The sequence below is a fragment of the Seriola dumerili genome, unplaced genomic scaffold, assembly GCF_002260705.1.
Source record: "Seriola dumerili isolate Sdu_G_001 unplaced genomic scaffold, Sdu_1.0 BDQW01000161.1, whole genome shotgun sequence".
Lineage (NCBI taxonomy): Eukaryota > Metazoa > Chordata > Actinopteri > Carangiformes > Carangidae > Seriola > Seriola dumerili.
In genome coordinates, this window is record NW_019174416.1 from 3,196,196 (window position 1) to 3,208,936 (window position 12,741).

General features: G+C 40.0%; 2 protein-coding genes across 3 annotated transcripts; one reads left to right on the forward strand and one right to left on the reverse strand.

Annotated features, from left to right (window-relative positions):
• Nucleotides 1-7,438: 7,438 nt before the first annotated feature.
• On the reverse strand, nt 7,439-9,776 carry foxi1 (forkhead box I1). Its single transcript, XM_022751905.1, has 2 exons — nt 8,972-9,776; nt 7,439-8,735 (listed from the first exon to the last, which is right to left on the reverse strand). Exons 1-2 carry the CDS (start codon nt 9,567-9,569, stop codon nt 8,158-8,160), a joined length of 1,176 nt encoding a protein of 391 aa, XP_022607626.1. The 5' UTR covers nt 9,570-9,776; the 3' UTR covers nt 7,439-8,157.
• Nucleotides 9,777-10,080: 304 nt separating this feature from the next.
• On the forward strand, nt 10,081-11,880 carry syce3 (synaptonemal complex central element protein 3). 2 transcript variants are annotated; one of them, XM_022752015.1, is made up of 3 exons: nt 10,081-10,139; nt 11,118-11,226; nt 11,387-11,880. In XM_022752015.1, exons 1-3 carry the CDS (start codon nt 10,116-10,118, stop codon nt 11,569-11,571), a joined length of 318 nt encoding a protein of 105 aa, XP_022607736.1. In that variant the 5' UTR covers nt 10,081-10,115; the 3' UTR covers nt 11,572-11,880. The 2 variants fall into 2 exon arrangements, with proteins under 2 accessions (XP_022607736.1, XP_022607737.1); XM_022752016.1 differs by lacking the exon at nt 10,081-10,139 and adding an exon at nt 10,672-10,797.
• Nucleotides 11,881-12,741: the final 861 nt, after the last annotated feature.

A 12,741-nucleotide genomic window follows, 5' to 3' on the forward strand; every position in this document is an offset into this window, starting at 1 on the left:
TGATATTCCTGCTTGTGGTGTGTTTATAGACCCACTAAGTGGCCATCAGTGAGGGAGTCCATTCCTCCAGTGGATTGCTTATCTATGCCATTTAGTCATGTGTGAAACCCAAACTTCACGAGGACAAAGCAGGCAATTAATTTGCCATTGATTCTCACTTTGACCTCCAGAGACCTGCAACGTAATGAAAAAACAGATGGACATGTAAAAAAAAAAAAAAAAGATTTAGTGACAGACCTACAGGATCATGGCATGGTCCCCATTTAATGCAGTGCAACATTTATATAAGTTTATAATGCCAGAGGTCAACATACATGGAGACACTCAAATGTCAAATGCACCTCTGCAGATCTGTATGCTACACCAATCAGCTGCAATAACTCTGAGTCATATATATGTAAACTTTATAAGTTCTTTCACAGACCACTAGGTGGACTCTTTCCTTTTAAGATACCTGTTCCTGCACATGTAACACCTGGTCAGGTAGCTACACACTCAAAGAAAGGCATATTGGTGGGATTAGCTGTATCCTATTTGTCTAGAAACAGTGGGAGTGTTTTGAGTCAGCCTTTGTTGAACACATTAATGCCTAAATAAACTTAAATAAACCACTGGAAGTGTTAAACTGTGGCTGTGTGCATTCGGTAGTAGAACTAATATGAATTTGTGTTGTCAGATAAGATTACTGATATCAACCTCCTCAAAATGCACCATACAGTCTTTGAAACCAGGGTCCCAAAAAGACTAAAATAAAAATATGACAATATGAGTTTGGAAATGAACTGCAATTTTGAGAGCAGCAAATGTTACAATCATGTATTATTTACTAATCTAATGGTAGTTAGGGTATGCCTAAGACTCATGAGACAGATTTGACTGATCAGCTGACTCATCCTCAGCTTTCAGTTTCATGGAAAAAGAGATAAAATAATTTCACACCCTGTTAGACCTCATAAAGTATAGTCAGTCTGCATCTACAGAATCAAACTCAATTAAACTGTGGACAGATGTTAAACATTTTTACTTGAGCAAGAGAAATTATATAAACGTTATTGAGTTTTAAAGTATCAAAGGCATATTTACTCAAATTACTCTTCATATAGCTACTGGAAAATCCCCAGCAGTACCAATCTAACCAGTGGAGTCAGGAAATTGTTTTTGTCCCTGGAGTCAGAGCAGTGTGTCATAACAGACAGGTTATGAGGGTTAAGATATAGCGCCCGCCTGATCTTTCAAAGCATGAAGGAGCAATAGTTTTGTTGGGATATTTCCTGTCATTCATACGGCAGATGTGACATGTAATGCATCAGAGGTTACCTTCTGGCTCTGACGATAACAGAGTGAAGACTTTGTGATTAGAAGCGATGCCCTTTGTGGTGACATGTATTGTTTCTGACACCTTCGGAGTGCTTAGTGTTTCCTGATGTGCAGCCACAAATCAACATATTTCTCCCTCTTTTCCGTTATAGAAGTGTATATGAAGCCTGTAGGTGAGGAGAATCTGATGCAAAGCTTGTGTGTAGATTTGCTGCAGTGACGGCTTCTCTGCTTGTTTACAACATAATGGAGTGTCAGTGGTTTCAAAAAGATGTATTGAGCCTACACACTCTGGTAAGTCCTTTGATTTCTTACTGTGGCCCAAGTCTGCAGCCCAAGTCTGTGCCAACACCTGTTCAGCATACATGTCTGCAGCCTTTACAACTAAAGCAAACTTTTACAAGGGTTGTAACTGTGATTAAATTTGAATAAATCTGTTAATGTTTTTGTAACTCTTTGCCTAACTATTGCATAATTTCAATATCAATATGTCCTGGTTAATTGTATGTAGTATGTAGTTTGCAGTACTGGATGCTTGAACAAAAGAAAGAGCAGCTCAGCTGAGCTGTTACTCAGCCAGTTTCATGTCCACCACAATCATGATCATTTACCAAAATACAAAAACGAACAACGCAAAAAAAAACCACAGCCATTTCCCAAAATATTAAAAACAGTGGAGCTTGGGTTACAGTGCCAACACCACAGCTTTGCATAATCATCCTGGAGTGATGCAACGTGACGTTTTTAACAAAAAACAACTTTCCGTCAGGTCTGTACCAAACCAACTACTATTATAATAAGCAGGATATGAGGATACCCATTCTTTTGCTGTATCTGCCTGTGGCAAAAATGAAGGAGAGTCCATGTCTGAAGGTTAATGGCCACATTTACAGACTGGAAAGTGAGCCATTCTTGTTTGTTTTTCTTTCTTTTTTTCAGTTTGGTTTTCTGTGGGGCAATTTATCATCTAAAATGGACACCGTTTGGATTTCACACATGCTGTCTGTGCCAGTTTCAGACCTGGTTAATGGAAATAAATGTAAGTCTCTGTCATACTGAGTTCATTAGTGCACAGACTGCCTACTAAACAGACACAGCCCTTCGTCCTGCATGCTCAAATCAACCTCATAAAGTCTGTGTGATTCAGCTGGCATCTAGAAGATGTGAATGTAATCCACTGGGCTTTATACATAGAAAGTAATTTTATTCCTTGTTCCATCCAGAAGATGTAATATTACATAAAACTCCCTGGGAACATTAATAATGCCACTTGTTATATTATATTCCCACTTTGCCTATACCGGCAGCCAGGTATTTATCAGAGGCAATAACTGAAGTACCTAAATATATAATAAAAAAAACAACACCCTCTTATTTTCACATTGGCTTTTACTGCATAATTTTCCAAGCATTTTCCTTCACAATTATGCTCTACAGGAATGTTGTAGTGCATTTGACTTGTTAAGTCATTGTTAGTTACATTAGTTGGTACTGAAGAGATTCTTTCTACCTGCATGTAATATACAACCATGTGTATGTTCTTTTTCAACAGAAGAGTCTACAGCCATGCAGACATTGACTCTTAATCACAAATGTCAACCTGCTGGTGGTGCTGGAGGAAAGGTCAGGGGTTGTCTGAAGCCATGAGGATATTAGGATCCTCTAGGGACCATGGACCATGTCTCTAAAGGATTTTGTGCCTGTTCAACATGTGGATGTGCAATCCATCGCCACTAAAATCCAAAAAATGTCAACCTGCTGGTGGCACTACAGGTAAAGTCAGGGGATCACCAAAGTTTATAGGATTCATCCTCTAGGGATCATGATAGTTTGTACAGAATTTCATGGTAATACATAACAGTGGTTGAGATATTTCAGTCTGGACTGACAAACCGACTGACATGCCATCCTTACAGCAATGCCAGTAGTGTGGCTTAAGATGACTAAATGCCTGTGCTTAATTCTAAGTAACTCTCAATAATATCTTCACTGACTGCATAACACCTTGGACCTATCTCCTACTAACCTATCAGGTAAACTGTGATAAAGCACAAAGCTCAGTGTGGGTTTAGTCAGTAAACGGGGAAAAAAGGAGAGGAGGGTTACATAGCGATTTCCAATTCCTTAGGTCCCCCATTCAGCTCAGCACATGTCCAGTAAGACACTTTATTCCCCACTTCATCCTCTTCCTTCTTCTCCCTCCCTCATTGCAAAGCCCTGTCCATATCGCCATGTTTACTGCATGTTGACATGGATAATATTTTAGGGTGAAATAGCAATGATTCATATATACACACACTCTCACTGTGCTCTGTGTTTGTCTTTAAACTTCACTTTTCCCCAAATCGTGTATATAAGCCATGTTTAGGAAGGGGAGATCACTCGCTGCCTTAATTCTCTGGACTGAGACACTGGAGCTGCTGCATTGTTTTATTCCTTCACATGGAAAACTTTGATGGGATTTGGGCCAAGTGGGACTTTTTCTGTGGATATAGATCGCTGGACATTGGTGATGTGAACTTGGGAACAAGTGTCTGAGTATTAAGGCAATACAAGAGTTACTTTTCTGAGCAGTGTTAATGGGACCTGTGGCGTTTGATTGTAAAAACAGCTAATTCAACAATGGGGAAATTTTCAAAGTAAGAGCATTTCATGTGTGTTAAACTGCCAAGAACACTTGGATACAAGCCATAATCTAAGAAAGTGTACGAATTCTAGCAGTTTCCATTGACCTTCACAGAGTACAAAAAAAAAAGAAGAAAAGTTTGTTCAATGACTTCAAGGGTCCTGATTCCTTTCATTACCTATGTGCGTGTGTCAGGAGTGTGTGTGGGTGTTTACACATAACAGCAAGCTGGTAATGCGGCGCTGGAGCACTGGGCATGACGACATGTCTTCAGGCTTGATGTTCTCTGCTACCGTTTACTAAACAGCCTTGATAGGACATGACTGTTTTAGTAAATACAAAGGGCGCGTGTGTCCTTGTGTGTGTTTTGGGTTGATTTGGTACCAAGGACAGTTGGCTTTCCGTTCAGCTAGCAGTTATCCAAAGTGAAGGAGTGCATCCCTTCACTTTAGAGGAATCGGCTTGAACAGATTTACTAGCTGTCAGACTTTACAAACTCTTTATCCACTGCACAGTGAGGTGTGAAATCTTTTTTACACCGCGATAATCAGGACAGTTCTTACAAACACAAATCCCTCATCCATAGCAGCTCTGGTATAATCATTCCTCTGTCTGAGTTTATATTATAAACACTACACACTTGTATGCCCTGCACTGAACCAACACCTACACACTCACACACACGCATATAAACAAATATATGTGTGTGTATGTGTGTGTGTTAGTTCGTGTGTGTGTGTGTGTGTGTGTGTGTGTGTGTGTGTGTGTGGGTGCATTCCGTTACTTCGACAGGTGTGTGGAAGACTGCCACGAGCCAGGCGGCAGGTGGAGATGAGGACTTATAGATTTTAATCATATCATTCTGTTAAGCAATAATTCTACTGCCTGAGGCAAGAAAGGTCCATAGCTACAGTAACATGTGAGTGATGGATGCTGTGCTGGGTATCGCTCAGTCATGTAGACACTATGGTTTTCCACAATACATGTATATTAGTTTTCAGTACAATGGATCACAGCTTAATTTTGAGTGCTCAAAAGGGGAAAGTCAGCAGCAAAATCAAACAGCAGTTTTAAGACAAGTGCAAGTGCTTCTGTGTTTACTGTCTGAAAGAAGCTTAGGAGAAATGCCAGGAGGAAAAAAGGATAATAGCTGGCTGTTATATCAAGTTTGACAATGTATTAAACCGGTGGATGAGGTAACTGGCCAAGGAGAGAATATTTTTACAAGAAACTTACAAACAGACAAGGGAAGTTCCAAAATGTCAGACTGCATTGTGTTATGATTTACAAGAAAAGCTAATTGACTTAGGTTTCAGGGAGTTGGTAAGGTAAATCCCTCAGGTTTTGCAGTGTCTTATCTGGAAAGCTGCATCTGGAACACCACATTCTCCCCCCTGACCTTGTCATCCCCATCCGTGGTGTGATTAACGGTTACAAATTTGCATCCATTTGAAACTGTCTGAATAAGAGCAGCAGAAGGTGACGTCTGCTGTTAATGAAGTCTCCGAGGCAAAAGCCCAGTGGTGTTGCTGTTTCTGTTGGCAGATACACTCAAAAAGAGCTCATGCTGGATCGACAAGGCGAAAGGCCACCCTTGTTCTCGATGCCACATCTTTCACCTGCCTGCTCAAAGTCTGAACAAGAAACGGAAAAAAAAAACAAACTAACTGGCTGCACAAACTCTTCATAGTGCCAAGAAAATTTGGGGTGGAAGTGTAACATGTTGGGACACTGATAACCCGATATTTACTTTACTTTTTCTTTTTTGTATATCTTTTGTCTTCCCTCTTCATGCTTATCTCCTGCGTCTTACTTATTGTCTCTTGCCAAATGCCCCTGATCCCAGTGTAATATCTGCATGAGAAGATATTTTATTTGCTTATGAATTTGGCACAGTCATGATTCCCTGAATGAGTTCTGAGGTTTATGGCACAGTATGAGGCAGTTCAATCAGATATGCTTGCAAGTTTGACACAACAGATAAAGCAGGACGTATGATCTGTCTTAATGCAGCCTCATCACTTGTTTTGAAATCAGTTATGCAAATTTTGACAGGCTGACCTGCTACCCTTCAACCACCAATACCCTTTTTATTTTGTGCCAGGATGTTAAATTCCACTTCATCTTTTCTTTCTCTCTTTCTTTCTTTCTTTCCTTCTTTCTGTGTTTAGTGTAAATGGCTGTCATGCTGCCTGTGTTTCAGGGTAAATAAAGGCCTAAGGCTGACACTGATCCAAGCGTTTATATTTATTTCAATAACATGTGCAGGATATAACTAAAGTAAAAGAAAAACTGTAGCAGAAAAAATGAAAAAAAATTATGGCAAATTGTAGAAGACACAGTTAAATAACTTTTGCTATTAAAGTAACCAACACAGAACTAAGCTGATTAGTTTTGTTGATCACGTAAAATGCCTAAAAGCCCAAATTTATTGTTTGGTGGGGAGAACGTGGACTAATGTGTTTCTAAGGTTGGAATACGAAAAGCAATCTATGATATTATAGCACTATATGTAGTACACATAGCTGTATCAAGACATATAACAGACCACAGCATATTATGAATTTCAGGAATACATCAGAATCTACTTCATAGATTCTTGCGCCTCTGACTTCATGCATAAACTGTTCCACATCTGCTTTTACAAATCATATTATGGTTGCATATTAAACTTTAACTGTATTGTTTTGTAATCTTTAAATTCATTCTTTAATTCAAATCTCATTCAGTCTTTATTTTTATATAACTTTATATACTAGAGTATAATTGTTTCTTCTATGTTTACTGTATATGCTTTACATATTTATTTTCCTGTTTATAGTACATTTATATGAAAGATAGTTGCAGAAGAAAGTAAACTATGAATTACTTTGTGCAATGAAAACCTGTTTCTCAGAGCGTATGAGAATAAAGGTATTTCCTTTAACTTAAAACAAACCTGTTGCTTGTACAGAATATTTGGACTTGTACTGTTTTAACTCTCCACTGTTGGATAACTATAGTGGTGAAAATCATCCAGCAATTGAGAATTAATTAGTTGTGAACTATATTGAGTCAGCGTGTTTATTTAGCAGTTAATTCATGCTTCAGCATCTTTACAAACTTTTTACAGTTGGTCTCTTTGCCCCAATAAAGCCGCCTGCATCCAGTCAGCAGTATCTGTGTCAAGATGGTGTGACACAGGTGGATTTCAGTGTTTAGGTGTGGTGAAGAGGGACAGCTTGGGAATGTAGCTTCTCAACGTTTAGGTCGGAGAATCAGTTAGCTATCCATCACACAAAGATCAGATTACACCGACATGCAGGTTCTACACTACTGGTCATCGCTTTTCTGACAGGACTGTTTTCTGCCAGTAAGAACTTATCGTCTAACTAACTAGAAGGTGGGGGGTGGTTGAGAGACACCATACAGCCAGTTGCTTTTACATAATAATTATTCATTTATTCTTCACAAAATAAAATGAAAGATGGAAATGTAGAACTCTAAAACCTTTTATTCATAATAAAAACACAACATAAACAGCATATACCATACATTAAGAATCAATTTTGCACAATAACAGTTGCATCAACAAACCAACAATATAAATGTATAACATTACACAACACATGGACATATTTACAAAGTACAACTACCACTTGTATATCAGACTCCAAGACTGTAAATTCATCGGATAGTTTCACTTAGCGGTAAAACCAGTCTACTTTTTACCCTTTTGTTGAATCTATAAAGCCAGTGACTACACAATATGTAGACACTGGTGTAATTTAACTACTCCTCTAAATTTGCTGTCTGAGCATTGTATGTTTGATACCCTTCAAAGAATCACAGATAGCAGTGTGGAATGGCCTGATGTCAGCAGATCAGATCTAGGATCTGTTAATAATGAGTCAGATCTGATAGAGACCAGCTTCAGATAGAATAAAAGCTGACTGAGGATCTGATAGTGAGGCTGACTGTGGTTTCAGGGAGTGACACTCATAGTCTGCTGCTGCTGACTCAGCTGTTCCTGTGGGAATCAAAGCCTTTTTACTCTGCTGTCACACGCTATAGTGATCTCAACTGTCTCAGTCAGCGCAAACATACTCTGTGTGTTTGTGTGTGTGTGTATTGTCTTTCACATCAGAACCTCTCTAAAAACAAAAGTAACCAGACAGGTACAATTTCCTGTGGAGAGTCTTTTCAAATCAAACTTTTCCACCCTCAATGTCTTATTAAACCTCTGTGCCCTCGCGATGATAGATGATCCCTGTTGAGCCCAGTGTAGGGTAGAAGTGCCCACTGGACCCACTGTACTGGCTGAGGATAGGGCTAGTGTACCCTAAAGAAGAGTGGGTGGGTGAAGATGAGAGCACAGGGGGAGCTGGTACTTGTGGTACCCACTCCGGGCCAACTGAGTTGGGGGAGTAGCTACTAAAGCTTCCAGGCTGTGCAGGTCTATGAGGCCCATCTAAAGGAAGGTTAATCTGCAGTGGCCTGCTTAGCCCATCGCCTCCCACCTCATTAGCTGCTCCAGACGTCACTCCAGACATCTCAGACAAGAAGCTGCTCAGACACGGTGTGGGGCCTGACGATGAAGGGGAGGGGATCCTGTCTGGTGTGGGGGAGATGTCAAGGGCAGGATTTGCAGAGTGTTTGGGGCTGCCCCTCTCACTGTCACCGGACTCTGGAGCCCCTGAACTGTTGTCACCGCCGGAGAGGGAATCAGACTTCCTCTTTCTTTTGCGGCGGAAGTTTCCGTTGTCAAACATCTTCTCACAGTTTGGGTCAAGTGTCCAGTAGTTGCCCTTTCCTGTGATATCAGAGAATATAGTTGGTGAGATTCAATTTAGATTTTAAAAATGGGTAAACAGCTTTACAATTTGCAAAACACCAAGGAAACAACAGCACATTCAATAAGCATAATAATATAATCTCACAGTGAATTAAAATCAAGTGAATTAATCATATTATCCTTTCTCTGTTAAGGATAAATACTCAAAACAGAGTGAAAAATGAGAACAGGATATTTGGATTTTAAAATATTACCTGGATCATCCTCATCTCTGGGTACTTTTTTGAAGCAGTCATTGAGTGACAGGTTGTGTCTGATGGAATTCTGCCAACCCGCTTTACTCTTGTTGTAGAATGGGAAGTTGTCAGCAACATACTGGTAAATCTGACTCAATGTCAGTCTCCTGTCTGGTGCTCCATGGATAGCCATGGCAATGAGAGCAGAGTAGGAGTAAGGGGGCCTGACCAGCTTCATCAGGTCTTCTTGTGAGGGCAGAGAGAACCAACTCAGCTCTCCTGGGCCCCCAGCTCCAGCTGGACCTAGGTAAGGCCTCTGCATGCCATAGTGCTGAGGGACAAAGGGAGGGCCGGGGTTTCCTGATGGGGTGGTGGTAGCCAGGTACGGTGGTGTGTTGATCCCAGAGCCATTGAACCAGAGGTAAGGGTTTGGGGAAGAGGTGGTGTAGTCGCTTAGGTCGTAGGAGGTCGGAGTGGTGCGCTGAGGACTTGGCAGTGAGGGAGGAGGGTAGTAGCAATCACTGTACATGCTGAGCTCAGGGGGCTCCTGGCCGAGGCTGGGGAACTGAGGGCCACATCGAGGAGGAGACTGGCCCTGGGCCTCAAATGACGACATTTTAAAGTTTCTTCTCACCTCTCAGTGCCTCTTCTGAGCCCTTTGGCTTTGGTTGTCCTCCCTTTAGATACCAAACACTTTTTGTGGCAATTTTGTCAGCCGCTGAAAGTCCTTTTCTTGTTCAGTTCTGTGAATGTGAGTTGATCCAAATACTGGTCTCTAACCTCCCAAGTTGTAAGCTAGTCTTCTTCCCCCTTTTCTTGTCTGTTTGCCCTTGCTTTATGTGAAGATGTCACCTGTCATACCGGCTTTATCTCTTTCCCTGGAAACGCCCCCTCTCTCTTCTTATTGGTTGTTTTCTCAGGTGAATAGTCTGTTCCTGCTTTCTCTCTCATTTTTTTTCCTGCTGTCAGCTAGTTCAGTTCCTCCACCGGTTTTGTTCGCCCTCAATCAAATAATTTTCCACTCAAGCTGTTACTCCAACATTAATTGAGTTCAGTCATCTGTCATTTTTATTTGATGATTATGATGCAAAATTAACGATCAAGGTTTATTGAGATTAGAAATTTTAATTACTTTTCCCTCCTGCATATTAGTCCTGCTATAATGGACAGCTTAGTCACAATGAAGGTAAGCAACCTTCTCCTACAGTGAGAGAACAGACAATTTCGTGAATGCCCAATCTAATGTTCTCTTATTTATTATTATGGATATATATATTGTATGTAACATACAATGAGCACTTCAATCATCACTCAATTTATAGATTATTCGAAAAAACTACAGCTATTTTGATAATCAGTTATTTATTTCAGTAATTTTTCGTACAAAAATGCCAAATGTTTGCTGGCTCCAGCTAATAGAATATACCAGTAGCATTATTGTTATGGCATCTTTAAACCAGGTTTAGCAGGAGAGATATCATTGAAGCTGAAAAGCCTATTGCAGAAATAGGAACATAGATACTGTACCACTACCCTATGCAGTTATATAAGCTAATGTTCTTCCAGTATTTCACAGGTTCTCCAATTGGTAACTGATAACTTAAATGATCATTTCTATGATAAAATTGCAAATTCTTACTAACACAGCTTTTCTTACCTCTAAATACTTGTAGGTTATAATGCAATGGGTTTATGGGACAAGGGCGTTGTGTGAAAATTATCCGACAATCATGGGAAGTGACGTCATTCCCGTTTAAATTAAAAATGCGCAACACGCCTTGTTAGCTAGTTACCGCCAGAGCTGTCAAAACCATTTAACAGTTCCTGAAGAAAAGCCTTGTATGGTAAGTTTAACTTTTACATTAATTAATAGCTCTTAACCCAAATAAGCTGCTGATTAAAACCCTAGCTAGTAAAGGCAGATACTGTCGTTCCTCTTGGCAAACACTTAATCAGTTAAAATATTAATTTTAGAAGAGCTTACCATGCTAACTTTCCCCAGGAAGCTAACGACCAAAGCGACGTTAGCTAACAAACAAACGTTTACAGTTGGTGCCGTGACCGTTGTCCGTCAGGAATGGCTTGGTGGTGTTTAGCTAGCGTTACTTTTTTGGCGAAGTACACTGACGAACTGGCGAAAACAATTTCTCGGTTTGTAATGTAGATGGTCGATTCATCTTCGCCTCCCCAGCGTCAACTGGACAGCAAAGAGGACGAGTTGGAGCTGAACAAAGATTTAGAGAGACTGATAGATGGCGCTGAAAATATATCAGGTAGGCCTATTTAACTTTTCTGTCTACTCGTAGTTCTGTGTTAGGCTTCGTGGAAAGTTACAGTGAAGTGGGGATTGAAAGCTGTGTTAACAACTTTTTATGTCTAACACAACTTTCTTATGGCTGCAACTTCATCCTCTTTCTTTATATCCACCTGCAGTGCAGTTGACCTGGATGGCTTATGACATGGTGGCACTGCGGACCAGTAGTGAGCTGGCGGCGTCCATGCGGAAATTGGAAGAGGCCTATCAGAGATGCAGAATTGCTGTGTATGGAAACCGTGAGCAGGAGCCAGAGATGGACAAATGTCCTGAGCCTGCTGCCACAGCACTTACTCAGATGTGATGTTGTTATCAGTTTCCAGTTCACAAGTTCTGTACTGAGATAAAGGTGATAGAGTTTTAAAGGAGTACGAAATTAATTTGTATTGTGTTCAAGTAAATATCAACAATGCTCCATACTGTTTTTTTTCTATGGAGAAGCAGGTATTTGGGCTTGCCTCTCTTTTCCTCCATAAAAACAGGATGTTTCATTCTGTTTCATGTAGACTGCAGTGTTTTGATTATAATCAGTTGATGTTAGCATAACCTGCAAATGCTGTTTGTTTTGTAGGTACTTAAGTGATTTGATCCATTTACCCTGGTAAATTGAATTAATAAAAGACATTAAAATGATAATGTGTTCTGTTGTTATTTTTTTTTTATAGACATAAACGTACATGTCCGGCAACCTAATTTTTACTGTACTAATGTAAGTTTATTGTATGTTTGGCTTTTAGTTGGAATGACACACCAGCATGCAGAATTGTATTTCAAGTTGTTAGATTTTGGTATATCGATATAATTGAGATAGACTGTTTTGTAATTATTGTAATTATTTTTCAGATGGAAAACTCAGAGAAGAGCAAAGAACAAGCTACTTCCACTACCTGCATTGATTTGGAAAAAATACTGAAAGAGCTGGACTCCTTGTCTAACTGTATGGATCAACTGGCATGTATGTATGACTGTTTATCCCCATCCACTGCCTTTGCACCTCCAAAAATGTCAGTAAGCATCAATTATAACAGATGACCCTGATGATTTATTTGCAAATATGCAAAGCATATGATGTAACTTATCCTAGATCTGAGGTGTGATAGCCAAAAATGGATTGTTGTACACCAACTGCTGTGCAACTTAGCCTTCCTTGTAGATGTCAGTGTTGCAGAGGTACATGATACTACATGGTGTCTGTCAGATTGCGCACTGCTGATGGGTAGATAGATAAGAGTAACTGAAGGATTTAACATGCATGAATGTCCATCAGGCCATTTGATGTGAGGCATGATATTGCAGCTTCTTTTTTGCCAGGGGGGACAGATGTGGGTGAAGTGGCCGTCAAAGTAATCTTCTTACTGTGATGTCTTAATTATAACTGCTTACTCACTTTGAGCTCAAAGGCAGGAAACAAACAAAAGAGCTTTGTTAGATATTAAAATCTGTAAACTGAAATATTTGTGATACTGTGACACTT